The 26196-nt window shown below is 63.4% G+C and overlaps 9 protein-coding genes across 15 annotated transcripts; all 9 read left to right on the forward strand.

Moving 5' to 3' along the window:
- Positions 1-300: 300 nt before the first annotated feature.
- Positions 301-2070, forward strand: ABB37_09686 (hypothetical protein; the record flags this gene model as incomplete). Of its 2 annotated transcripts, none has more annotated exons than XM_015809309.1 (1): positions 301-2070. In XM_015809309.1, the coding sequence occupies exon 1, from the start codon at positions 544-546 to the stop codon at positions 2068-2070; it is 1527 nt and encodes a 508-aa protein (XP_015652245.1). In that variant the 5' UTR covers positions 301-543. The 2 variants fall into 2 exon arrangements, with proteins under 2 accessions (XP_015652245.1, XP_015652246.1); XM_015809310.1 differs by having other exon boundaries at positions 332-2070.
- A 1066-nt stretch (positions 2071-3136) lies between these two features.
- On the forward strand, positions 3137-5230 carry ABB37_09687 (gamma-glutamyl phosphate reductase-like protein; the record flags this gene model as incomplete). Its single annotated transcript, XM_015809311.1, has 1 exon — positions 3137-5230. The coding sequence occupies one exon, from the start codon at positions 3137-3139 to the stop codon at positions 5228-5230; it is 2094 nt and encodes a 697-aa protein (XP_015652247.1).
- A 499-nt stretch (positions 5231-5729) lies between these two features.
- ABB37_09688 (hypothetical protein) lies at positions 5730-10165 on the forward strand (the record flags this gene model as incomplete). Of its 2 annotated transcripts, none has more annotated exons than XM_015809312.1 (1): positions 5730-10165. In XM_015809312.1, the coding sequence occupies exon 1, from the start codon at positions 5942-5944 to the stop codon at positions 10163-10165; it is 4224 nt and encodes a 1407-aa protein (XP_015652248.1). In that variant the 5' UTR covers positions 5730-5941. The 2 variants fall into 2 exon arrangements, with proteins under 2 accessions (XP_015652248.1, XP_015652249.1); XM_015809313.1 differs by having other exon boundaries at positions 5752-10165.
- A 406-nt stretch (positions 10166-10571) lies between these two features.
- Positions 10572-11658, forward strand: ABB37_09689 (putative mitochondrial hypothetical protein; the record flags this gene model as incomplete). The annotated part of the gene is made up of 1 exon (XM_015809314.1): positions 10572-11658. Exon 1 carries the CDS (start codon positions 10693-10695, stop codon positions 11656-11658), a length of 966 nt encoding a protein of 321 aa, XP_015652250.1. The 5' UTR covers positions 10572-10692.
- A 529-nt stretch (positions 11659-12187) lies between these two features.
- On the forward strand, positions 12188-15188 carry ABB37_09690 (hypothetical protein; the record flags this gene model as incomplete). 2 transcript variants are annotated; one of them, XM_015809315.1, is made up of 1 exon in its annotated part: positions 12188-15188. In XM_015809315.1, exon 1 carries the CDS (start codon positions 12327-12329, stop codon positions 15186-15188), a length of 2862 nt encoding a protein of 953 aa, XP_015652251.1. In that variant the 5' UTR covers positions 12188-12326. The 2 variants fall into 2 exon arrangements, with proteins under 2 accessions (XP_015652251.1, XP_015652252.1); XM_015809316.1 differs by having other exon boundaries at positions 12200-15188.
- Positions 15189-15832: 644 nt separating this feature from the next.
- Positions 15833-16923, forward strand: ABB37_09691 (putative mitochondrial mitochondrial carrier protein; the record flags this gene model as incomplete). 2 transcript variants are annotated; one of them, XM_015809317.1, is made up of 1 exon in its annotated part: positions 15833-16923. In XM_015809317.1, exon 1 carries the CDS (start codon positions 15982-15984, stop codon positions 16921-16923), a length of 942 nt encoding a protein of 313 aa, XP_015652253.1. In that variant the 5' UTR covers positions 15833-15981. The 2 variants fall into 2 exon arrangements, with proteins under 2 accessions (XP_015652253.1, XP_015652254.1); XM_015809318.1 differs by having other exon boundaries at positions 15870-16923.
- A 1624-nt stretch (positions 16924-18547) lies between these two features.
- On the forward strand, positions 18548-20487 carry ABB37_09692 (hypothetical protein; the record flags this gene model as incomplete). The annotated part of the gene is made up of 1 exon (XM_015809319.1): positions 18548-20487. Exon 1 carries the CDS (start codon positions 18685-18687, stop codon positions 20485-20487), a length of 1803 nt encoding a protein of 600 aa, XP_015652255.1. The 5' UTR covers positions 18548-18684.
- A 443-nt stretch (positions 20488-20930) lies between these two features.
- On the forward strand, positions 20931-22557 carry ABB37_09693 (hypothetical protein; the record flags this gene model as incomplete). Of its 3 annotated transcripts, none has more annotated exons than XM_015809320.1 (1): positions 20931-22557. In XM_015809320.1, the coding sequence occupies exon 1, from the start codon at positions 21220-21222 to the stop codon at positions 22555-22557; it is 1338 nt and encodes a 445-aa protein (XP_015652256.1). In that variant the 5' UTR covers positions 20931-21219. The 3 variants fall into 3 exon arrangements, with proteins under 3 accessions (XP_015652256.1, XP_015652257.1, XP_015652258.1); XM_015809321.1 differs by having other exon boundaries at positions 21079-22557; XM_015809322.1 differs by having other exon boundaries at positions 21159-22557.
- A 434-nt stretch (positions 22558-22991) lies between these two features.
- On the forward strand, positions 22992-25864 carry ABB37_09694 (hypothetical protein; the record flags this gene model as incomplete). Its single annotated transcript, XM_015809323.1, has 1 exon — positions 22992-25864. The coding sequence occupies exon 1, from the start codon at positions 23072-23074 to the stop codon at positions 25862-25864; it is 2793 nt and encodes a 930-aa protein (XP_015652259.1). The 5' UTR covers positions 22992-23071.
- Between the last annotated feature and the right edge of the window lie 332 nt (positions 25865-26196).

Genomic DNA, 26196 nt, shown 5'->3' on the forward strand with positions numbered 1-26196 from the left:
TCTTTTCTTTTTTCCCCTTTAGACTCTCCGAAAGTAAAAAAAATTGATCGCTTCTCTTCCGTTGTCATTCCATTAGGTCGGCGTTAGGACGGATGAGGCAAGGCAGCGGCAGGCGTTAATGGATGCATTCATCTGTTTTCTTATTCCTGGTCGTATTACACGCGGCGGTGCTGTGAAACGGCGCCTGCTCGTCGTGCGTTCGTGGTGACACAGGTGTGAGGAGGTGTTGTGAGCTGGCAGCGAAGAAGAGCCGATCGAACTTCCCTTCGTACTTTTACTTCCCATCTCTGCGTTGAGCAAAGGTTCTTGCGCGGCCGCCGTTTTCAGCAACAGTCCGTGCGTTGTTTCTCTCTTGTGAACAGTAAACTGGATCGAAAATAGAAGAGTAGAAGAACAAAGAAAACTTCCGTACGCGGTGCTAACGACGACACCCGCCCAAACGCGCGAGCTCGTCTCCCCCATAATACGTTCTGGTTGGGCTCTCGCACGCGCAGTCGTGCCCGCCACTGAACTCGCCGCTCCAACAACACACGCACACACACGATGCGCTTCGAGGTGGCGCACACGGCATCTACGCACACCCCGCTGACGTGCAACTGCCTGCTGCGTGCGCACGCCGCAACGGCGTCATCCGTGTCACGCGAATCGACAGACCCAACGGGTAGCCGGACAGCCGCGTATGTGTTCCACGTCGCCTCCTACGAATTGCAGTCCAGCTCTGCGTCACCTGCAGCCGCATCCGTGGACAGCAGCGGCCCGCACCACACTGGGGAGTGCGCGACGTACGTCTGCACGACGGATGCCCGCACTCACAGCACCGCCCTAACGCAGCAGCTAAGTTCCTCTATCGGTGGGGTGCCGTCGATGCCAGGTGTGTTCGACCTCGTCTCCGTGCCCTCGAGCTTCCTCCAGCCGAATCGCTCGTCGACGGACGCACTTCAATGCTATTTAGCGGCGGCCTGCACCGACGGCAGCGTCCGACTGTTTGACCCCCTTACCCTCGCCTCTGCGCTCGACCCTTTGACTCACATTCACGCGGAGATGATCACGAGCTGCACGCCGCTCTACGCTGAGGGAGCCACTTCCACGGCAGCGGCGCATCTCCTGTGCTCTGCGCACACCGGCGCTGTCGTGCTGTACTCCATCGAGGAGCGCCGCGTGACGCACGAGCTGGAGGGGCACGAGTTTGATGCGTGGTGCACGGCGGTGCTGCCGACGGACGGGCGGTGGCTGGCTGCCTCCGCTGCTCCTCCTTTTCAACCCTGCAGCGGCAATGACGCCCACGATGATGAGGAAGACGGCCCTTCCGAGTGGGAGAGGGAGGAGAAAGGGCCAACGAGTGCGGCTTTGCTAGCCTCTGGTGGCGATGATGGTTTGTGCAAGCTGTACGACATGCGGTGCAACTGCCGGCGGGCAACGAGCCGCATGCGCTTCGACGCGGGTGTGGTCTCCATCACACCGGTGTTGGACACAGGCGGCAACGGCGCAGCGACGGCCCTCCCCACGCCGTACCTTCTTGTCGGCTCGTACGACGAGTCGATTGCGCTGGTCGATGTGCGCAACATGCGTGCCCCAGTGGCACGGCGTGGCGGGCTGGGCGGCGGGGTGTGGCGTACGTCGCGTTGTCTCTGTCCCCTCTGGCCGGCGGAAGCGCCCTCTTCCTCTTCACTCCTCGCGGACTGCCGCAATAGGAATCTCGCGCTGATGGTCGAAAACGCCGCTGCCGATCGCACCACGGTCGCGTCCTGTGGGTGGGTGAACACGTCCAACGTGTTGGTGCTGCCGCTGATGCAACGCGGCGCCGCGCTGCTGCCGTACGACGTGCGCGCTGCCTCCACCGAAGTCTTCGGCGACGCACCGCTAGACCACTTCATGCCGGACGAGGAAGCGGGGGCGGAGCAGCGGGCAGTGACTGCGTGCCGCCCCGCAGTGACCGATATGACTTTGGTGTACGACATCGCCGTGCTGCAGCCTCTGACGAGCAGCGACAAGACTGCAGTGGTGGCGACGGCGTCGTTTTATGAGAAGCGCATCGACGTGTGGTCGGTGCGTCCTGCACAAGTTTGCTGATGTCTTTTTTCTGGGCTTTGCGTATCACTGCTAGGAGAGTGGACTGGCTGAGGTAATCCGCTGATGTGATGACGGTGGGTAAGGCAGAGGATCTTCCTGCTCGCCCGCTGACGACTTCCCAGTCGTCGCCACCGCCGCAGGTGTCGTTCTCTTACAAACAAAGAGCAAGAAAAGGATCTACCTATGTTGATGAAAACGGAAAGTCCTCTTTGAGTGTTGAGAGAACAGCGATGTGCACGGGCGTACTACTCTCTAGTTTCCCTGCTTCCCGAATAATGTTTACAGAAGATGTCGCTTTCAGCGCCGCCGCCGCCTTCTTCTCTGCGTGATCTTTCCTCCCATTTCCTCCACCATTTCCGCCTCTCCATCTTCTCCGTTGCCGACCTCCGCTGTCTGCGACGATGGAGCCAGCGGCGACACGGATAGGCACGAAACCCTCAAAAAGCCCAAAAAGGAAAGAGAAAAGAATCGCGCTGCGTTGCGCTCGCTGCGACTCTGCACCGTACGGAGTCGACGAGCGACTTTCTAGATTTTGCGAACGCTATCAAAAATACTTCATTCACTTTTATTATTATTAATTCGAAGTTCTTACTGCAACTCCGTGTGCATACTTCTCTCTCTCTCTCTATATATATATATATATCGTATAAACGGACTGTTCCTGCCTCATCGGCAGTCATCCTCATTTCATCCTGCTGGTGTAAAGGGAGGAAGCGCGCACACACACACGAGTTCACACATCAGCACACGCTTGATTTAGCCGATTAAAGAAAGAAAAAACATCTCAGAAGAAAACAACGACGAAGGAGCGGCATTTAGTTCTCAAACCTGCGCCAACGTAAGCTGTCACCCACGCTAAATACACTCCGTGCGCTCGTCGTTGGGAGCATTCTTTCGTGCTGTGGGTGATCAGGGGACGTGTAGCGAGCGCTGACACACAGACGCACACGGAGAGCTTCTCTCTTTGTTACTTCGGTTTAGCGGCCGCCTCATTGAGAAGTTGACGGAGGAAAACGCACGCACGAGGGGAAAAGAAATCCCATATTACTAAAAAGAAAGAGAAACAATGCGACGCACCGTCTGCCGCTGCGCGGTGCAGAACATATTGCACGACGTGCAGGCCGCCGCGGAGTCGCGCACGCTCGTGGCGACGTCCTCCTTCGCTCAGCGCCGCGCCTTCTTGATGGCGCTGCACGACGAACTTCGCCGCAACAGCGACGTCATCACCCGTGCCAATCGCCGCGACTGTGAGGTCTTCGGTCAGCAGCAGCAGCAGCGCGGGACGCCGTCGGTCACCATCCCGCCGACCATACCGAGTGCTGCCGCCGCCACCGCCGTCGTCGTCCCCTCCCCGGCGGCTGGGCGTTCGATGCCCTCGTCCTTTGGACGTTCAGAGGCCGCCTTTGGAGGGCCGATGTCGACTGCGCACAGTCCTGGGAAGAGCACGTGGTCTGGCGCGGCAGCGGCCCCGTCACGCCCCCGTTCGTCTCTTGAGTACGTGGCGAGCACCACCGTGCGCAGCTCCCTTCGTTCTGCCGACACCTCCGCCGGTGTGGGTGATACGGAAAGATCGGGAGAGACGGGCTGCACCATCCGCGGTGGCGGAAGTCCGATGCAGGGTACAAATGCCGCCCCCACCACTACCGCAGCAGAGACCAGTCGCTGTGCAAGCGACGACCACCCCTCTAGCGCAATAGCAGCAGCAGCAGCAGCTGAGAGTACTCCCACTCATCACGGCAACCACACGCAGCTGAACGAGGGTCATGCAGCTCTCTTCTACAACTCCCCTCATGCTCACGACATGACGAGCCACTCCGCCTCTCACACAGAGGTAGGCGGCGGCGGGGGACACCTGCTCTTCACCCCGGACCACCACCTACTCATCTCCCCACTGCGCCTTGACAAGCTGCACACCACCATCGATTATCTGCTCTGCCAGCCCGACCCGATTGCCGTGCCGCCGTCGTGCTGGTTGCACCCCTACGCCGAGCGCGGCAGCGGGGAGGCGATGGAGAGCCAACGCGGCCACTCCGCGCAGGACTCGGCCGATGTGGCAGAAGACGGTGACGACGGCCGTCGCAGCGGCCACCACCACCACCAGAGCGGCACGTCTCCGCAATACGTGAAGGACGGGCTGGCGCCGCAGGCCCCGTACACCCGCTACGGCCGCTGCACTCGCCTGACGGATCAGCTGGAGGTGTTCGAGCTGCCGGTGCCGCTGGGGATGGTCGGCATCCTTTCCCGCTTTCGCCCGCGTATTTCTCTCGACGCAGTAGCGATGGGGCTCTTCGCTGGCAACACCGTTCTCGTGGACGGCGGGGTGTCGCTCTACTACACGAACATTGCGTTGATGACGGTGGTGCGTCGCGCGCTGACCGCGGCCGGTCTCCCGGCCAATGCGGTGGTGTCTGTCGAAGGCTACGACGCCGAGCACCGCAGTACGAGCGAGTGGCTGCAGCTTTCGGAGTACGTGGACCTGGCGGTGGTGTGCGGCCCACCGAAGCTTTACCAGTTTGCCTCGCGCCACTCCACCATTCCACTGATGCGCGCAACCGGCCAGTTCAGCAGCGTCTACGTCGATCAAAGTGCCTCGTTTGAAGTGGCGCTGGAGGTGATTTTGAACTCCAAATTTCAAAAGCTGGGCGCGGCGAACGCCGTTACAACGGTCATCGTGCACCGCGACTTCCCGCGCTACACGGAGCTGCTGATGGCGCTCGCGGTGGGAGGGGCGGCGCTGCTGGGCGATGCCGCGGCGCAGGAGCGCGTGCCGGACGCGGTGCGACAGCTGGCGAGTGAGGAGGAGTATCAAGGACTCTCGCAGTACGGCGTGCGCGATGGCACCCGCATGCTGTGCGTCAAGACGGTCGATTCGCTCGCTCAGGCCCTCTTCTTCACCGAGGCGTACGGGTCGAAGCAGAGTGACTGCGTCGTGGCCACCGACGCCGAGGTGTGTGCAACGTACTGCAGGCAAGTGGACACGGCGGTGACCCTCGTGAACGCGTCCACCCGTCTTGCCAGCGGCGTCCCGCTGGGCTGCGGGGTGGACTTCGCCATCTCCACTTCCAAGGTGCACTGCCGCGGTCCGCTGACCCTCAACATGATGACGACGCGTAAGTTGGTCGCGCGGAGCCGTTCGATGCACCGCGGCGCCCTGCGTTGAGGAAAGACAAAAGGGGGGGTCAGGGTGGGAAGAGGTAAAGAGAATAAACCCACCTGACGCAGCTTTTGTGGTTCTCCGTGCCGCCTGCGATGCAGGACTTCAGGCGACACGTGCAGCATCGGTGCAGGGGAACGATACATCCCTCCACAACACGCACTCAATCCCTTTAGCGAATGTCAGCAAAACGAAGCGCAGCCGTTTCGTTGGTATAAATATAATAAAATACTTATATATGCGAGTAGCGCCACCTAGCCAGACCCAGACAAAACATCCCCTCCCCCCACGCCCACAAACAAGAGAAGGACGTGCAATTCGATGGCCTCGATCTACGACCTTCGGTAGGGCAGGGGCACTGCCTCCTTCAGCCCGAAGCGCTACAGGCGTCACTGCACTCTCCTGTCGCGTACGTATCCTTGGTATCTCCGCATTTTAAGTACGTCGCTTCCCTTAGGCCTCTCTCGTCCTCTGCCATTTTCTCTCTTTCCTCACTCAACGAGGAAGTGTCCGTCGCTGCTCATCGAAGATTCATCAAGAGGCGCTGCAGCGACACGAACAGTTCCGCCCACATCGTTGCTACTCCGTAACATTAGAAAAAAGAAAACAAATAATCGCTCTCGGCCTGCGCTGCTGCGACGGGCTTTCAACGGAGCTGCTCCTATTTATTCAGCTATTTACTCATCATTATTATTATTATTATTATATTCGTGTTTCATGGCATCCGCTCTCGATGCATCTCTTACTCCCTCCCCTCCACACTCCCGCCGCACCGCGGATTGGCTGTGCGTTGTACGCGATGTCCTCATCAGAGAAGAGTGGTTCACCGAGCGGCCCCCGCTCGCCCTCGCCTTCGCGCACCCGCTGACGCGGCTTTACTGCGAGATGTGGCGCACGGAATGTTTTGGCGACCTCGAGCACGTCACCACCACCGCGGTGTCCTATCACAGCGGACCTCCATCGAAGCCGTCGGCAGGCGACGACGACGATGAAGTGGATGGTGCGCCGTCGCCGGCGCTGTTTGTGTCGGTCGGCCGCCTGCGCGTCGCCAACCCGACGGCACTGGAGGACCCGCCCGCCCGCGGTGCAGCCGGCATCACCCGGCCGTGCCCGCTGTCCCCCGCTGCGGTCTTTGACGGCTCCCCTTTTGCCTCGTCAGCGCGGCGTCACGTGTGCTCCCTCGTCCCCCCGCTGACAGCCGCGGGTGCTCTCGGCGCGGCGTCTCCGTCGCGTGCAGGGGCGTTTGGTCTGGCGCGGCGGGCGCCCCGCCGCACCCCCGTGGTGAACCCGTCGGCCCCGCTCTACTCCCTCGAGACGTACCGGGAGAAGGTGCTGAAGCTGCCGATTGGGGTGCAACTCGGCCACGCTCGCCTCATCACGACGCCGCTGCCGCAATTAAATCCACAAGACGTTGGAGGCAGCGGTGGCGGCGACGTGCAGTGGGTGCGGGGGCTCTTCAGCCACGTGCCGGCTGCCGTAACACTCAGCGCGTCGCAGCGGGCCGCAGCGGCGATCAGCGCAGCTGCGATGGCATGTGATCGCACCGCCGCTGTCGCAGCGGCGGTGAGAGAGGAGGGGGCTTATGCAGGAGGGCCTCAATGCCCTTTCGTGGAGTCAGACAACGAGGGCGAGTCGTCGCCCTCACCGCGAGAGGAGGACACCGTTTTACATGCCGAGGCGCCGCCATCGGACGTGGAGGAGGACTGGGAGACGGCTGCGCTGCAGGAGGAGGCTCAGCTCACGCATGCCGCCTCCCACTCCTCGGTGGAAGCCGCTCCAACACGTCCGGCGACCATCGCTCATCCTTCGTCCAAAGGAACAGCGGAGTCACCTCCTGCTCAGGCGACGAAGGGCCCTGCGCGGGCCTCAGCGACCACAACGGGGGTTCCTTCAACGATGAGCTCCGATTCCGCTAAAGCGATCTGGAAGGAGAGTCACAACGCCTTTCGGCTCTCTGCGATGAGCGCCGTCTTGGACGCTGCGACGACCGTCCTTCCGCCGCCGTGTGGGTGGTGGCTGCGCCGGCCAGTCATCGCTGCTACTGCAACTGCCGACCCCTGCTCACACGAGGCGCTGCGTCTCCCGCTGTACGCACACTGCGTGGAAGCCACCAAGCAGTGGGTTGACTGGCTGGACGACCTGCAACGGCCGCTGCACGGCAATGACGGCCGAGAGAAACGCTTCCCTGTGCGACACACCGTCGACCTGCGCGGGGTGTCGCTCACGGGGTGGTCGACGGCGTACGTGCCTCACACGCTGGTGACCCCCGCCGAGCTTGCACAGCGTGTCACCGCCTTGCGCATCGAGGAGGCCCTGCCCCGCACCCTCCCGCTGCGCGGCTTGCACCTCGAGTCCACCACCAGCGCCATGCAGGCGTTGTTGCACACCGGCGGCGCCTCAGCCGCAGCCGCGTGGCACGACTCCCTCGTGGCGCTCGATCTGCCCTATCTACGGGACACCGATGCGGGGCCCGTGTTGGGGCACGCGGACGGTCCGCCACATCCGCTGGCAGTCGCCCTCCACTCTCTTCCCCACCTGCGTTTCTTGTCGCTCAACTGCAGTAAAGCGAGCTGGAAAGACGGCGTAGGGAGCAGCGAAAATGCATGGGATGCCGACGGCGAAGAGATGACGCAGCCGCTGGAGGAGCTGATGCTGTTCGGTGTGACGGACGTGCCTGCACGCGCCTTCGCCTCGCTGAGTCGTCGCTGCGTGTTTCTCCGTGTGGTGGACCTCAGCAGCACCAACATCACCGAAGCGGAGCTGAGTGCGCTGGTGTTTGGCAGGTGGGACACCGACGCAGCGCCGAACGTGCGACGGACGTCTCCGCTTGTGTGGCTGGAGGAGCTGCGTCTGGTGGCGTGTCACTCCCTCGCGCGGGTTCGCGCGGTCACCGCCCTTCCGCGGCTCCGTTGGTTAAACTTGCAGGCGAGCGGTGTTTGTCAGCTGGAGGACTTGGTAGGCTGCGACGCTTTGGAGGTGGTGGTGCTGACGCGGTGCGCACACGTCACCTCCCTTTACCCGCTGTGGCACCTCCCGCGATTGCGCTGCGTGGAGGCTGACAACGTCCGCACGTTGCGGCACGACGACGGGCTGCTGCGACTACCGCTGCCGCCGGCAAGCGACCATTACGGCGACGCAGTCGTCAGCGCCCCCACTGCCGTTGCGGCCGCGGTGCACGGCGCAGAAGTTGCCGCCCCGCTCTGTCGGCTGAACCTTTCACAGGCTGCTTTCATTCATGGCGCGGCGGTGGCGCAACTCGCCGCGGCACCGTGCGACGTCAGCGGCTGCCTTCGATCCCTCACTGTCCTGCTGCTCGACAACACGAGCGTTAACGACGAGACGGTAGCGGCGCTGGCCGGTGTGACCGGCGCACGTGAGATGACGGGTGATAGCGGTGGCGGTGGGCCTGCGGAACCGAGGTCTGCTGCTGCTGCTGCTGCTGCGGGACTGCGTGAAGTCAGCTTTGCCGGCTGCCATGGCGTGCACGACCTCGGCCCTCTTGGGCTGCTGCCGCACTTAACGAGCGTGGTGGCGGACGGTGCCGGGGTGGAGCGCGTGGACGGCTTGCAGCGCAGTCGCACTCTCTCGTTTCTATCTCTGGCACATTGCTCGCGGCTGTGGTCCATCGCCCCGTTGGCCTTCGCATCGACGCTGCGCACGTTGGATGTGAGTCGCACCCCGCTGAACGACGCCGGCCTGATGCGTTTTGTGTTCCCGAGTTTGGTGGACACAGTCATCGCGCAGCAGCTCCACGGGGCGGCCTCGCCGGACACCGCGTTTGCCGGCTCGCCTTCCTCCTCTTCCGCGGATGTCGTGCCGTCGCAGATAGAACAGCTGCGACTGTATCAGTGCACTTCGCTGCGGTACATCGGGTGCCTGGCACATCTACCACGCCTCCGCCGGCTGGACGTGAGTCACGCGGCGGTGTTCGACCGCGGTTTTGTGTGCTTCTTCGCCTCGCCAGCGGTGCTGCTGCGCACGCAGTTGTGGATCCCCGCGGCGGCGGGCCCGGCGGCGGCGACGTGGGCGGACGAGGAAGCGGGCCGCACAGCGCTGCGGCGTGACAGCGAGGCAGCGATGGCGCCGATGCCGGACGAGGCTTCCCTCCTGCGTGCGTGGCGGCGTGGCGGATCGCAGCAGCGACCGAGCCGCCCCCACTTCAACCCCCCATCCCTTCGTTTTCTCTCCGATGCAACTGCACGTCGTGCGGCGACGACAGAGTGTGAGGCGGCGGACGGTGCGGGACTCAGCCGTGAGGACGAGTTTGTGCTCGACGTTGGCGCTGCTGCGACACTCACGCATCTCTCCTTCGCCTACTGCGCCGAGGTGCGCGGCGTTGCGCCGTGTGCGCTGTTCTGCGCCTTAACGTCGCTCGACCTGACCGCCACGGCCGTCGACAGCGCAGCGCTGCTCGCCTTCGTCAATCTGCTACACGAGTGCTGCCGCGTAGAAGGCGAAGGTGAAGGCAACGACGCCACGCCCATGGTGCTGAAGATGGAGCGGGACGGCCTGCGGGCGTGTGTAGACGACGACTCCGGTGAAGGCGGCGCGGCACGGCAACGCGCGTACGCCCTCACCTCGCTGTCGCTCTCCTTTTGCCCTTACGTGACCGACGTGCGCTGCTGTGCGACGATCCCCTCGCTCACGCACTTAACGCTGTACGGCACCCACGTTGCAAACCCCAGCATGGAGGCCTTCGCCGCGCCGCCTGCGCTGTCTCCTTCGTCCACCGCCTCCATCGTGGAGAGGCGGTGGTGGTCGCGGCACCAATGCGCGCTGCAGTCGCTGGACATTCGACGCTGTCGCGATGTGACCGACGTGACACCTCTACTGCAGACGGCCGCACTGCGCGAACTGTATGTTGGCCATTCGGGCGTGACTGCTTCGAGGACGGAGCTGCAGGCGCTGAATCCGCATAGTCGCTGTGTTTTCACGTTGTAAGGTGTGTGGTGCGCGCCCCGGATGACGAGCTTCCGCGCCTCGCGCAGACCTCCTTCACTTTCACCTGCCAATACCGCTGTCGTTGCTGTTGATCCGCACCTTCTCGTTGCGTCCGTCCATCCTTACTTCCGATTTTTTTTTTTGCTTTGACTCACAGCAGAATGAACTGCTTGATGTGACGTGGGTGTCTTCTGCGTGCGCGTCGCTGCTCCCTCCCTCTCTCTCGCAACGCCGCCTTGTATCACAGCGCATTCAGACACCCTGCGTTATTTGTGCTCTTCGTGCCCTTGTTGCAGCGGTGCGTGTGCGCGATGCGGCGCCATCCGCCTTTACTTTCACTTCCGCACCTCCTCGTCTCGTACCCCCCGCTCCTCTCCTCGCGTTCTCTCTCTGTGTGTAACTGCAAAGGACGTGGCGTTCAGCAGCAGTGCCAGCGCATTTCTCACCTTCGCTTTCCCGACGCTGCGCTGCCCGCGAGCGATTTCTCTCAAAGACGGCGGAGTCAATCAAGCAAGGAGGCATTCAAGATGGTCGGCCCCGCTGCGCCGACGGCGAGGGCGGCGGACGACCCGCTCCCCGACAGCAACCGCAGCGACAGCGCAGCGAATGAGCCCTTGACAAGTAGCGGTGCAGAAAACGGCAGCGGCGGCAGCGGGATGTCTCCTCAAGACGACGAGCGCCGCACCAAGCTCGGTGTGCTGCTCGTGAACCTCGGGGCCGCCTCGGAGGAGAAGGTCTTCGGCAGGAAAGGCTCCGCTGCGATGCAGGCCTACCGCGACGGCAACATGACCGACTTACTCGTCATCCACCGACCCACCGACGACGCGGCGGCGCACCCCTTTCATTGGTACAACCCGTGGACGTGGTGGTCCAGCGGGCCGCAGGTGTCGCCGCTCGTGCGAGTGCCGGCGGCGGGGAGCGCGTCCTCAGGAGGGCCGCCGTCCGGCTCAGCGGAGACCGCCACCGTCACTGCAGCCGTCAACAGTGTTGTGGGCGCGACACAGGCAGACGAGACTGATGTTCCGCCGCCGCCCCCTGCAGTGGAGCCGACGGTGAAGCCGAAGAAGAAGAAGGGGCTGCCGACGGTGGACATGCGGCCGTTGAAGGACGACGAGGTGGCCGCGTTGACGCCTGCAGTGCAGGATGACCGCGCAAAGCTGCTGAAGACCGAAGCGCACCTTCACACGGCACTGCAGAACATCGAGGACACGCGGTACCGCTATCTGGTCCCGTCGCGCGAGCTGCACTGCGAGGCGGAGGTGGCGGCGGTGGTGAGGTGCTACTCCGAGCGTCACGAGGCCTTCGCGGCTGCCACGGCTGCGGCGTTGAAGGCGCAGAGTGCCGCTGAGCCGTCGGAGTGCGTACACGCGCCGGCGACGGCGAATCCGGTGGTGCGGGCGGACTTGCTCGCGTGCGGCCCCGACGTGCAGCGGCTGAAGCGGTGTGCGGAGGCGGTGGCGATGACGTACAGCCACGACGGTGAATTAAAGTAGTTAGGAAGAGGAAGAAGCAGGCGGCACCGTGTCTCTGCATCGATGTGCCCGTGTCTGACGGACCGACCTGCGCTCTCCGTTTATGTGAAGTTCTCGGTGAGGCGCTGCAGCTGCCCTAGAGGAATTAATAATTATGCCAGTTGATCCGTCTTCAGATGCTGTTCGTGATCTGGCTGGTCTACGTAGTGTCCGCACAACGCGGTTTGCAGAGGCGACCGTACGTGTGGCTTTACCGTGTATTTCATCAACAGCAACTCATCAGCTATAACAAGTATGCACCATGGGGCGTAGGTGCAGGTCGGGCGAATGCGGTTCGACCGGCCTTATGACCCCAAGCTCTCTTTTTGGGAAGACGACGGCGTGTAGATGTCTTACTGAACGACGTACGCGTGCCCGCTGAGGTTTCCTTGAAAAGAGCATTCTTCGCCTTTGCTGCGTTGGGCTTTCTGCCTGTCTTGATGATTCGCATTTCGCACTTAATCGATGGGACTTTGTATCCTTCATCCCCTACTTCTCCTCCCGCTTGTAAAGCGTGTGTCTCAGCTTCTACTGTTTCGTTCCACTCGGCTTCACACATTTTCGCTGTGGAAATCGCAGAGGTTCAACGTGGTTTCTTTGCTTTAAACTTTTTTTTTAATCAAGGGTTTTCTGATCCCGCTCCGTTAGGCATGGCGGGCTCTCGCGCGGCGCACAACGCCAAGCTCGTGCAGCGGCACCAGCGGCAGCAGTCCAACGCCCTCGCCAAGTCCGCCACGAACAAATTCACCCAAAAGCAGAGCCACTTCGAGCGTCGACGAGAGGAAGAACAGGTGCGGCAGCAGGGCGATGTCGGCGGCAACGGCGCCGCCAACGCGAGCCGCAGCGTGGGAGATGGACTGCTGTCCCGCGGGGCTGTAGGCGGTGGTGGTGGTGGCGTGCGCAGCGGTAGCCGATACACGCCCGCAGAGGAGGAGGTGCGGGAGACGCCGAACCCGTTTGCGCGGTCCCGCGCCTCGCACGGCGGCAACGCGGCTTCGCCGTTCGCCTCAACGCGGAGTGCCACGATGGGGATGGATAAGTCTCTCAAGTCCACTCGAACTACACGGCGCATCGACCGTTTTAATCTCTCTGGTGGTGGCGGTGGCGCTGCTGCGTCTGCTGCCCCCTCCTCTTTGATGGGCGTCCGCCGTGTGCGGGAGGGCGAGGCGACGGGGCTGGACGGCCTCGACGAGAACAGCGCCGCACCGCCGTCGAAGATGACGCGTGCAGAGAAGTTTCGTGAAATGATCTCCAACAGCAAAGGGCAGCGCGCCCAGCTGCAGCGGGAGCGGGCGGAGCGTGACGCGGCAACGCTGCAGCTCGATGCGGAGATCAACGACCTGCTGCACCTCTTACCGCGGCGCAACAAGACGGAGGAGGAGCAGGAGGCGTTTGCGCAGTCCGGCACGGCGGAGGTGCGGGCGCTGCTGGCGTCGTACCGCCGCGGACACGAGGCGAAGTGCCTCACCTTGAAGTCCTCCGGCGCCTTCGACGTGCGCCCCCTCGCGGACGCCGCCCGGGCCCCCGACAGACGCGCTGGCGGTGCGGCACAAGCGTCGGCGGCGGCGGCGGCTCTCGCAGACCCGACGGCACCGGCGCCTCCCACGCACGCCGTCCTCGACGCGGCGGATCGCGCGTTGCTCGCGCAGATACGCAACGGGGCTGCTCGATCGATCGAGGAGCGAGAAGAAGCGGAGGTGACGAGCACGACGGCAGCGGCCGCTCGCTTCCTCACACCGGGCTTCTCCCCTCAAACCGCGACAGACACCGCGACCCGGGCTGCACCGCCGAAGAGCGCCGTTACCGACGACTTCGATGCGGTGATGCAGTCCTTCCAGGCGGACACCCGCCGTGCCCACGCCGTCGCTCGCACCTTAACGGAGGAGGAGGAAGCGGCCCGCGACGCCCAGCAGGCCCTCCTGCGCGAGGACCGCCAGCAGGTGCCGTCGTTGCATCTGCAGGAGCGCGATCAGACGCAGCTCACACGCGGGGAGTGGGTGGAGCAGGGCGGCGACGTGGCCTTCCAGATGGACGACGGCGAGGCGCACGCGAGCGGGGAGGACAACGTGGATATTCCGTCGTCGTTTGAGGGCGACAGCGAGGCCGACGACCTCGACGGCGAGGACGCTGAAAGCGAAGGCGCGTTGGAGGGTGCGGAGGCCGCTGAGGAGACCGCGGCTGCCGTGTCTGCTGATCGTGTGAGCGGGTCACAGAGGCTGGACCACCTGCTGGAGGAGCTGGAGAAGCTGGCCACTGCTGCGCCCGCCACAGCCACCAGCTCCGCTGGGGAAGGCACAAGCGGTTCGAAGCAGCAGCAGCAGCAGCATCTGCACTCGTTGCTCGTACAGCTGCACCACTACGCGTCGAGTCACGTTGTCGACGCGACGAAGGCGTTCCGGCTGATTCTTGTCGAGGCGGAGCGCAGCTTTCTGCGAGGCACGCGCCGCGGCGGCATCCGCCGTGCGTTGCTTGTGTACCTGTACGCCATAACGAAGATCTTCCCAACCTCCGATTACCGCCACGAGGTGATGACGCCGTTTCTCCTCTTCCTCTGTTCGGCGCTGATGCAGATGAAGCTGGACTCGCTGGAGGCCGTGCACGGCTACCTGGTGCTCACCACGCTCCTCCTGCACTGTCTGAAGGCGGGCGGAGGGCGGTACTGCGCGGAGGTCGTGGTGGCGGTGCTGAACGTGTTGTCGCTGCAGCTGCCCCGTGCGGTGCTGGAGCCGATGCGCTATCAAGGCTCGCGGCTGCCAATCCCCCTGATGGATCGCCCAGACGCGGCGCTGCTGCGCACCTCTTGCCCTTCTTCTGACAGTTCGGCAGCAGCAGGGGAGGCGGAGGGCGGTCGTGCCGCATACCAAATCGGCCTCATGCACACCACCCACGACCCGCAGCGCCTGCTGCTGTGCGCCTACCACATTTACGATGAGCTCTGCGAACTCTACCGCACCACCCCGGCCTTCCCCGTCATGTGCGCAACGCCCTTCTTACGCCTCGATGCGCTGCTCCTCCAGCCGCACAGCCTTTCTGCTGCTGGCAGCTCCGAGCCGTGGCAGCCGTCCCGTGCAGTTCGCCTGGCGCACGAGGCGCTCGCGGTGAAGGTGCGTGACATCGCCGCGGCGGTGCAACACCACCGCACGCCCCTCGCTATGCGCACCTTCCGTCCCCGTCCGATCCGGCAGTTCGACCCGCTGCTGGCGGAGCGCGAGGAGAACGCGGTGAAGAACGAGGTGCGCATCATGAAGCGCGACATCCGCGAAGACAAGAAGCGGCTGATGCGCCACCTGACGGCGGAGGCGACGGTGCAGCGGCGGGCGCAGGAGAAACGAACGGCCGTGGACGATGCGCAGCGGGAGAAGCGGTACCACAGCGTGATGCACCAGCTGCAGCAGCAGCAGCACTCGATGAACACGGTGGAGTCGCTCAAGTCGCGCGCAAAGGCAGCGAAGAAGAAGGGGCTTAGTGGAGAGTCGAACGCCAAGGCGGCCGACAGCGAGGGCGCGGCGTAATCGGATGGCGATGATGGCGATACATAAACGGGAGTGGTGGTAGGTGAAGAGGAGGAGCGGTGCGGCTGCGTGGGTGCCGCCGCTCTCGTATGAGTGCTTTTGGGACCCCGAAAGCGCATCACGGACGGCAACAGAGGAGCCAAACCGTGATGGCTGAAGCGACCTCGATGTGTGCGTCGGCCGCGCGTGCGTGCCATGGGAGGCGCCGCCGCAACGGATGTTTCTGATCGGTGTGTACGATATAGGCGAATAAAGTTAATGTCTGCTAAAGGCACGTTTAAAGCCTAACGGCTAAGTTTCATTTACTCGATCAAGGAAGATGACAGTAATCAGCACCCGTACGAGATCCGTCGCGTTCTTTTATCTTCGAGAGGGCGGCTCCCCTGGAGCGAAGAAAGGGCTGTCGTTGGGCTCTTCCGGAAGGTGTAGGGGAGGGAGTCCCAACTGCAGCAACAGCAGCCACGTCTTCTCCGTGCCTTAAAACCGCATGTGATGTGCTTCGCGAGGACCTCCTTACGCGGCTGCAGCAGCCTCAGCCTCGCAGGTCGCGCGTCTGTCGTGGAAGACGCGCGAGGAGCTGAGAGCTCAGATCCACAGCTCCATCGAACACCGCGAATTCCACCACACTCTTCCTCCGTTTCTGAAGACCCCACAACTCTTTTCTTCTGCGCTGCGACACAAAGCTTCGATAGAGCTCACCTCGCTGCTTCACCGCTCCGTACCGCGCATACTCGCTTGTAAGTATTATAAATATATACACACACATCGCTGTTAACCGCCACCGTGCTGCACGATGTCCGCCGCCACCACGGCCCCCGCGACGGAGCGCAGCTTCTCCGACCGCTTCATCCGCAGCCACGCCGGCGCCGCCACCGGGGCGGGTATTCTCGAAATCGCCTTTTTCCACCCGTTTGACACGACGGCGAAGCGGCTCATGGCGAATAAGGGCTCCATCTCGCGCGGCTCGATCGGCGGGACGGCGGCAAACTTGAACCAAATTATCTTCAAGCAGCACGCCCACGACGGCCTCCTGCGCAAGGTCATGTACCTCTACCCCGGCTCCCTGTACGCCGTCGTCTACAAGGTGTTCCAGCGGGTGTACAAGTTCGCCGGCCAGCCCTACGTGCGGGACTTCCTGAGCGCCAACTACCGCCAGAGCTTCACGCGGTGGTTCGGCAAGGCGAATAAGGTGATGGAAGACGCCATGGCGGGCTGCTTGATCGGGCTGGGCGAGGTCTTTCTGCTTCCGCTGGACCGCCTGAAGGTGCTGAGTCAGACCAACGAGCGCGCCATGCGCAAGGGCCTGCTCCCCCTGCTGCGTCAGGAGGGCGTGCGCGGCATGTACGCGGGCACGGCGGTCACGATGTGCCGCAACGCCCCGGGCTCCTTCTGCCTCTTCGGTGGCACCGCCTTCACGAAGGGCTACGTCTTCGGCCTCTCTGACTACCGCAGCGCGACGCTCTTCCAGAACATGTGCGCCTCGACGGTGGGCGCCTGCCTCTCCATTGCCGTGTCGAACCCGATGGATGTCGTGAAGACACGCGTGCAGTTCCAGACAGAAGGCGAGCGCCGCAACGCGGTGTTCACGGCGACGGCGATGCTGAGGGAGGAGGGCGTGACATCCTTCTTCAAGGGCCTCACACCGAAGATCGTCGCGTCGGCACCAAAGCTGATCTTCGCCTACACCATGACGGAGTACTTCTTCAAGCTGATGAACCCGTCCAAGGCGCACTAGGCACTGCACAGGCGCGTGTTGGTGGACGCAGTTGTTTTCGTTTTGTTTTCACATTTATACATACACTGATACACATATACAGGTGCAGATGGCCAATCGCAGCTCAGCGAGGAAGAAAGAGGTTGAGGGACGGCACCTGTGCTGAGCGACACCCGCCCCGACGCCACACCGCTCCTCTTTCGTAGAAGAAGGAAGAGAAGTGGGTGGCGCTGCGCACGTCTCCGCGAGGGAGCAGGGTGCAATTCTTATTTTCCGCGTCATAAGAGGAGAAACGCCGGGGCGAAATTTGTGAAGGAGGTCCTCGGTGGCAGCGGTGCAGGACAGCCGACGCTGGACGATGGCGCACGCACAAGGCCTTTGGTGTGTGCGGCTTCGTCTTCTGCTTTCTTTCTGGGAGTTTCACGTGTCTGCTGCGCCGCTTCGAAGGATCGGTGCCTCCGTCCAATTTACTCACATTTTGAAAATGGTAATAACACCTGGTTTGCTTTCGAGGTGAAGGGACCGTCAGTGGACGGGTAAAGGGAGGGGGAGGGGGAGGGATTGCGTGAGGAGCTCACCGCGACAACGTGCGGCGTACCCGTTCGACCGGTGCGCTCGGACGGGAACGGTGGCGGTTGGCGGATGCGCGTTGAGGTGCACGCGCACCGCTCAGTGCTATCGAGTTTAAATTTTCTTCTGTGTTGCTTTTTACAGTATCGCATTTTCCCTTTTCCTTTGATTGTTCCCTTCCTTTGCATGGTGTTTTCAACACACGCACGCGCCCGCAAACACACGCCGAGACACGTCGACGCACGCCGAGGTGGTTAAGTGGCGTCCTGCGCTTGTAGGAAAGGGCAGGTGCGGATTTGTGTGCGCGCACAGTGGTGGGCTGTCTCTCGCTTCTCGGTCTTTAACTATAAATTGCACGGAAATGAAGCGCGATGAAAACCGCTTCAAATCGTTTCTCGTCGACCTGTGCGGAGCCACGATAACGGGGGGAAGGGTTGAGGGGTCGGAGACGGTGCGTCGGTGGTCTCGTGAGTTGCGTAAACCAACTAGCACTCCTTCTGCCTTCTTTCCGCCTTGGCTGTCCGGCTGGACGATTGCAGGGTGGACGTGCTCCCGCACGACGTACCGACATGTCGCCGGCCTTTTGTCTCCTCTGCCCGTCCCGGAGCTGGAAGATTTTTGCTATGAGCGGCTTCGCATCTCTTATCGACTACATTGTTTTCTTTCCAGCTCCGTTTTCGTGTGCCTCTTCTTGCAGAGGACGCGTCACTTGCTTCTGTTGGCCAAGGCGAAAGGAAGCCGCACTCCGGTCAATGAGGGTGGGAGGAGAGGGCAGGCTAGTCTGCGCGTTGGCGGTCAGCAACGGTGATGGTTCAACGCATGAAAACTTACCTGCCGTTACCGGCATTCTCCAGAAGGGGCGTACACACTCGAGCACGGTGGAGTCAAGGGGCTGGGCAACGTCAGCGAGGCGTTGCGCTTCGCCCGAGTGCTCGCGCGGCGCCGCAGGAGAGGCGCAGTGGGCGAAGCGTGGGCCGGTGCATCGTCTTTCATGTCCTCTGAATTCTGCATTCCACACCTGCTCTGTTCATTCATCGCCTTCTCCTCCCACTCCACTTCTTTTATACGCTGCTCCAGAGTACTTTCCCCGCCAGCGGGGAGTGCATTCGACCTGCGGGTTTTGGCCTTCACTTGATCAAAGAAACAGCTCGAGAGCGCTCGTCGAATACCGGTTGGCGTTCTACTTTACTTGTTCCTGTGTCCACTGCACGTATGCCTCTCTTCTGCGTAGGCGCGGCGGCCACGCAGCCGTCGGAGATCTGCGAGGACCTCTCTGCGAAGCCCATCGCTGCCCACGACGAACTTCTCGTGTCGACCGTCGCCCACCAACTCGGCCCACTCGCCGGGGCCGTCTGCCGCGCCCTGACGCAGTCCGGGCCGATGACGCTGACGGACCTCAGCGAGACGGTGCAACGCGACGAGGATGTCCGCGGCGTGGCGGCCGCCGCAGCGAACCGGGCGTCGGCGACCGGCGAAAGGACCACCGCCGTGCCGGCCACCCATCAAATCGGCACGAGCCTCCACGTCGACCTTGGCGAGTTGTCCTCCGCGAGTGCGTTGATTCACGAGGTGGCGCTGAAGGAGGTCGTGACGCGGCTGGTGCTGCACCGACTGGTGTACGCGGACCCGTCCACGCAGCTCTACGGCGTGCGTCGCGGCACGGCGCTGCTGCTGCGCGTGTTCTTCCCGCTGCTCCTGCACTGCGTCCGTCAGCAGTACGGCGAGGCGGCGAAGTGTGTGCTGCTGGCGGTGTATCAGCTGGGCGCCGTGCCGCCGGTCTCGGCGGTGCAGGTCGCCTTGAGTCGCACACCCAGCATCGGCCGCGACGCCCTCGACTACGCCGTCACGCAGCTCGTGGCGGACGGCTGGTTGGTGCCGGTGGTGGTGGCCGTCGGCGACGGTGTCCCTCCCACACGTGCAGGCAGCAGCGGCGACGACGATCTGTGGAGCCCCACCACACCCTACCGCGTCGGCGTGGAGAGCGCGCTCTTCTTTCTCATGAACGATGCGCTGGAGCAGGCGGTGGCGGAGCGCTACGCGGACGGCGGCCTTGCCCTGACCCTCATCCGTGCGCTGCGACGGCGCGTGGCACCAAGGGCGGCGCACGGCGACGCTGGCGCCGCGTCGTGGGCGGAGTTGGCCGCGGCGCTGCCGACGTCGGCGGGTGTGCGGCGGGACCGGGCTGGGCGGCCGGTGGAGGTCGCGGAGAACACGCGCTCTGCGGAGTTGGTGCAGCGGTGCCTTCAGCAGCTATGTCAGCCGATCGTGCTGCTGAGCTGCGGTGCGGCCAGCTCGATGACCTCGACGGCGGCCCTCTCCTCCTCCTCCCTTACTTTCCATTCGACACCGCCGGCTACTCGGGCCTTGGTGGTCCAATCGCACAGACAGCGCGGCCTCTACGCGCTCGACAACGTCACCGTCGTTCACCTTCTGCAGGAGGCGGCGTGCGAGCGGGTGGTGTACGCCGGCTACGGAGTGCTCGGGGTGCGCATCATGAAGCTGCTCCTGCAGCACCACTATCTCGAGGAGCGCACACTGGCGGAGCAGTCGGTGGCCACCTACGCCAGAGCACGCGACGTGCTGCACCGCATGTTCAAGGACGGCCTCCTCACGCAGCAGGAGGTGCCCCGCAGTGGTGCCTTGGCGGAGCGGGCGGCGAAGGGGAGCATCTTCTTGTGGGGCCTCAGCTGGAGCGCCACGCTGCTGCCCACCGTGCGCGAGCGCCTGGCAAAGTCGCTCGCCGTTGCGTGGGTGAAGCTGCGCGAGGCACAGCAGCAGCAGCAGGCCGCGGTGTCAAAGGATGAGATGCGTGCGCACGTGCCTCCGTCGGCTCCGTCATCGTCGACTCCCGAGGAGTCCGCCGGCCACGACGCCGTCGATGACGCGGAGGCGAAGTGGAAGTACGGACTGACGAGGAGTGTGCAGCAGGCGTTGCAGGCGCAGCGCACCGTGACGGGGCTGCAGAGCTGTGTGATGTCCCTCATGCGTCTTCTTCTCATTGTGGACTTCTTCTAGTGGGAAGGCGAAGGAATGGGTAGTGTGCGCTTACGGGTCTGTGAGGGTGATTGGTTCCATTGACCGGAGGAGAGAGAGAGAGCAGTTGTGTATGTGCTCTGTTTACCCAATGCACGTGCTGTGCAGTGCTGTGATGAGAGGAGGAGGAGGAGAGTGCGCCGGGCGAGTATTATAATGCTGCGGTGCGTTACTAGAGTACACGTGGTGCTGTGACTGCGAAGATACACACACACACGCACACGTGCAGATGCGCACGGCACGCCAACCTCAAAGAGAGCAAAGCGAAACCAGACCGCAAAGAGGAATGAACCCAGGTGAGTATCTCATGTAGAGGTGAAGCGGCTGGCGTGGGGGAGAGCTTTTCACCTTCGAGTTGGAATGCACACTCCTTGGAAAGCGGCGACTTCGCCCTCTCACCTTCCCCTTTCTTTTGATACCTATGTAGCCGTACGGCGCCGTGCTTCATGTGGCATCACATAAACAAGTGCCTCTTCTGAGCTGTGTCACGTGCGATCGAGATGCCGACTGCGCAGCGAGTCCCTCACCGCCCCCTTCTGTTCTACGCTGTTGTTCTGTCTCCGCCACACCCATAGAGGAATTAGAGGACCAGAGCAACGCTTTGGCCAAACGCTCTCCGCTACTTCGTGCTTTTCTCCCTTCCTCTCCTTCGTAGTAGAGGGTGTGCCCCCGCGTGCGTCGACCCGCACGTGTGTGTCTCTGTGCGGTGCACAGATGTCATCTGCCTTCCACAGCCGCGTCGCCGCCGCGCGGGACCGCGAGAAGGCGGCGGCCCGCAGCGCCCAACTCACCGACCTCTTCGGCCGTCTCGCCACGGCGGATGAACGGGCGCGTCGCGGGTCCACCGAGGTCGACGACGCCGACGTCTTCGGCGGAGCGGGCAGCCCCGGCCCGTCGGAGCGTGCCCGCAACGGCCGTGAGCAGCGCAAGCGCACCGCAGCGCCGTCGCTGTCGCCCACGTTGTCACCGCCTCGACCGCAAAACGGTGCCGTCTTCTTCCACAACGGCCGCGCGCTTGTCCTGTCTCCTGCCAGCCGCCGACTCCCCCCAGCTTTCTACGAGCAGACGCGGGTCGTGGGCAGCGTCGAGGTGGCGACCACCGAGGTGCAACGGACGCTGCTGCGGCTCCATCGCGACCTCGCCGTGCACGGCCGCCAGCGCAGCAACTCGCACTCGACTCCCCATAGCAGCAACAACAAGACGCGTGCGATGGGCCGGGAGAGGCACAGCGGCAGCGGGGCGATGAACGCGTCTGACTCGTCGGGCAGCGCGCCCGGTGACTTCGACGCCCCTGCGACGACCACCGCCGCGGCGCAGCGCCGGATCGCAGCGGAGGAGGCGAAGGTGGAGAAGATGCGCGTCCAGCGGGCCCGTGCGGCAGCCGCGGACGAGGGCGCGTCGGATGTGCAGTCTGTCGAGGACTACGGCGTCGACTGCGAGATCCCGCCGCTGACGGGGGAGAGCCGCGTGGAGGCCGAAGTCGCCGCCGTCGCCGACCACTTTGCCAAGGCCAAGACCTCCGCCCTCGCCATGGCAGAAGTGGAGGAGCTGGCGCCCACGACATCCGCCGCGCCGTGGTGGTCGTCCGCCTTGCGCCTGCGCGATATGAAGGCCGCTGCGGCTCGCCTGGACTACCACGCGCGTGCCGCCCTCGGCCGGTCGTACCGCGCACGGGAGCAGCTGCTGCTGCAGGTGGCGCACCTCAACAACGTCTCCGCCGCCACCCGCACCCAGCTTCTCCAGCAGCAGCAGCGCTGGCAGGAGTTCCAGACGCGACTGCGCGATGGCCAGCAGGCGATGACGCAACTGCAGGCGGCCATCGCGCAGCGGCAGGCGCAGACGCAGGAGCAGGCAAACCACCGGGCGAAGTTGCAGGAGGAGCTGCTGCTGCGGGCACAGGAGACGGCCGTGGTGGACGCTGCAGAGACGAACCTCCTAAAGGCGGAACTCGCGCTTCTGCTGGCGGAGCGGGAGTGGCCGTCGCGGTCGCTGCAGCGCGATGCGCAGACCGTACTCGAGTGGCTGAGGCACGCCTCCACACCGCTGGAGTAACGCGACAAAGGCCGGGTTTTTATCCTTTTATTGCTGATGTAAAGCAGACGTGCCCGCCGCGCCTCCTGGCGCCGTGGAAGCACCACGTAATACAATTATGGCTTCTTTTGCTTTGCAGTCCCGCGGTGCGGCGTGTGCATCGGCTGTGCCGCACCGCTAAGGCGATTCAGACGCGCTAGAGCGTTGGTCGTTGCCGGCCCGCCTCTAACGGTGATGCTCGTGGGAGCATCCGAAGGTGTTCAATCAACCTGCGATTTTGTTTTGCGCGGTGCTGCACATCTCCTCTGATGTTTTCTCGTTTCCCATCTGTGCGAACTCTGGAGCGTGGTTTTTTTTTTGCTGTGGAGGCGCTCAGTCGAAGCAGGTGCGTCCGCCCTCGCCGCCTTCTTTCCTCCTCTCCCCACCTCCTCTCTTCTCTCCTTCGTTTCTTCTTCAGTGCTTCACAAGTTGTCCCCGCGCCCATCGTGAGGTTTTATTCGATCGCCTCAGCGCTCTCGCTCACAGAAGCGCCGAGATGCGGGCGTCCACTTCAGCCAACGACGCCGGCGGCGCAGCTGCAGCGGCCCAGACGGCGACTACCGCTGCCACCGGCAGCAGCAATTATGCAGCGGCTTCGTCTTCCGATCCCTCCGCGCCGCTCTTCTCGCCAGAGGAGAACAAGCTCTTCGACACCATCGTCGAGGAGTGTAACTCCTTCCAGGACTATGAGCGCCTGCACCAGGAAGTGCTGATGACGCTGGAGAGCGACGAGGTGCTGGACCAGTTTCGAACCGAGTACGAAGGCCTGCACAATTCCCTTCTGCACAGCCACGAGGGCGAAGGGCGGCTGCTGCGCAAGTGCACCGACCTGCAGAGCGATATTCAGGCCTGCACCGAGAAGGCGGCCTCCGCGGCGGAGCTCACGGCGGGGGATCAGAACACCATCGTGCACCTCCGCAGCGAGATAGAGCGCACCTCCAGCAAACTCGTGCGCGTGAAGGAGAAGGAGGCGCAGTTAAAGGAGGCCGTCTTGACGCTGAAGCGCGAGGTTGCGGCATGGCAGGTCAAGGCACAGGAGCCGGTGGAGCTGCCGGCGCAGGAGGCCGCCTTCCAGAGTCTCCGCAGCCTGCACGAGACGGTGCAGCGGGAGGAGGAGCGGCTGGTCCAGCAGCTGCGGGGGACCACCTTCGACGCCGCCGCCACCCAGCGCCGCATCGCCGCGCTCCTCGAGAGCAACACCACCAACGAGGCGGAGCTGAAGGAACTGAGAGACAGCATCGCCGCGAAGGAGGACGAGACGCAGCGCATTTTGGACGCGAAGAGCGCGAAGGAGGAGGAGCTGCGCGCGATGCGGGTGACGGTAGCACGACGGGTCCTCTACCACACCTCGCAGCAGGAGACGCTCGACACCCTCGCCGAGGACCACGAGCGCAACGGGCAGGAGCTGCGCGAGGTGAAGCGGGAAGAGGTGCGGCTCACCGAGGAGTACCAAGGTGTGGGCCGGCAGCTGCAGCACGTCAACACCGCCCTGCAGGAGTGCAACGAGGAGAACGACTTGTGGCAGCGGCGGGTTCAGGAGCGGACGGAGGAGCTGCAGACGCAGCAGGCGAACGTCGCGGCGGTGCACACCCGCTACGTCAAGGCACAGAAGGTGGTCGAGGCGCTGCAGAAGCGCAACGCGGTCACGGAGCAGCAAAGGGCCGACGAACACGAGAAGCAGCGCGAGATGGCGGTGCGTCTGAAGCAGAGCGAAGCGGACCTCGTCCGGGCGCGACAGCTCTTTTCGGCCGAGGAGCAGACGCTGGCCTCCGTCAAGAAGGAGATCAATTTGCTGCAGCAGAACATCGCCGGGGAGGTGGGGCAGCAGCAGCGCAACGCGGCCTGGCTCGCCGAGAAGCAGGGCCAGCTGCACGTGCTGGAGAGCACCCTCGCCGCCTCGGAGGAGCACAACCACCAAGCGCGGCAGGAGCTGTACATCGTCGCGCAGGAGGCGGAGGCGCACGAGGCGGCGGCCAAGGACAACGCCTTCCACTGCGCCCACCTGCTGAGTGACATGGAGAACTTGCAGGCGGAGCTGGCGCTGCAGGAGACGCGCCTGGGCGACACCGCGGCACAGATACGGCAGCAGCAGCAACTGCTGGAGTCGACGGTGGCGGAGCGCAACACGTACACCACACACTACGACCAGCTCAAACACGGGCTGAGTGAGCAGCAGCATCAGTTCGGCCTCCTGCTGGCGCAGATTAAAATAATGAAAAACGCCGTGCAAAAGCGCGAGCACGAGGTGAAGGTGGAGGACGCCCACATCCAGCTCCTGAAGCAGCAGCAGAAAGACTTAGAGGGACAGCTGACGGAGTACCAGCGGCGAGCGGGCAAGAGGCACCGCACGGCGGACATGCTCGTCCAGGAGATGCGCCAACTCCGCTCCGTCCTGGGCGACGCCGAGGACGAGACGGCGCGACAGCAGCGACGGTGCCGCGATGTCCAACACGAGCGCGACGTGCTCCACCGCCAAGTGACGGACCGCGCGAAGGAGCTCAACGTCCTCTACGAGCGGGCCCACACGCAGCAGTCGATGCTGCAGAGCGGCGAGATCGTCTACGCGGACCAGGCGCACGAACTCGAGCACCTGGCCTATCAGACCGCCCAATTTGCGCAGCAGCTGGCGCAGATGCGGGAGTTCCTGAAGCGGCTGCCCGATCTCCAGGTGATGCTGAACAACGCGACACGGGAGCTGCAGCGGGAGAAGGTACGAGTGCGCGCCCTGCTGGACGAGGCGGAGCGCCCCGTCAACGTCCACCCCTTCCACGATTTGGCCTCCGCGGAGCCGGAGACATACGCGCTGGTGCAGCGAGTTCAGAAGCTGCAGCGCATCATCGTCCAGCGTCGACAGGAGCTGGAGGCGAAGGAGGAAGCAATCCGAGGCGTGGAGCAGCGCTACATGAAGTCGAAGGCCGCCGTGGCCCATCAGCCGGGCCCTGAAATCGCGGAGCAGCTCAGCGCCTATCAGCAGAACTTAGTAAAGAAGCAGCAGCAGATGCGGCAGATGCAGGAGACGCTGCAGTTCTTTCGCGCACAAACCGATCACTTCAAGGCGCGCCACGATGTGCTGCGGGAGCGCCTCGCGGACATGGGCAACGCGTACGCAGCGCAGCGCGCAACGGAGGAGAAGCAGGCGCGTACGCGGGATGTCGCACGCGATGGCGCGTCGCTCGACAGCCGCTCTTTGAGCAGCAGCGCGGCGGAGACGCCCGTCTATCGCGGCTTTGTGGCGCCGCCGCGCCCCACTCCGACTTCCGACACCTCAGCATCCGTTAAGGCGGAGTGAAAGAAGTAGGCCGAAGACACGAAGGGGAGGGGAGCGCGCTGGGTCGCGATCGACCGAAGAGAACTCCCTCTTTTGGCCTCTTCGTTAGTGGCTGGTGGAGGAATGCGCTGTGGTGACGACTGCCCATGCACGCATGCGTGTATGGATGCGGAGGTGGCAGTACGCTGTGCCGCGTACGGTACGGTGGAGTCCGTACGTTTCTCTCTTCTTTATATTATCTTGACTTTTTCGATGTAAACGACTTCTTTGTATGACCTTTGGACTTTGCGTTCGATGTACGAGGCCGACCGCACATTCATCTCGTGGCGCGGCGTAAGCTTCAAAAGTTCTTT

This window comes from Leptomonas pyrrhocoris (assembly GCF_001293395.1).
Source record: "Leptomonas pyrrhocoris isolate H10 chromosome Unknown, whole genome shotgun sequence".
NCBI classification, from domain to species: Eukaryota; Euglenozoa; class Kinetoplastea; order Trypanosomatida; family Trypanosomatidae; genus Leptomonas; species Leptomonas pyrrhocoris.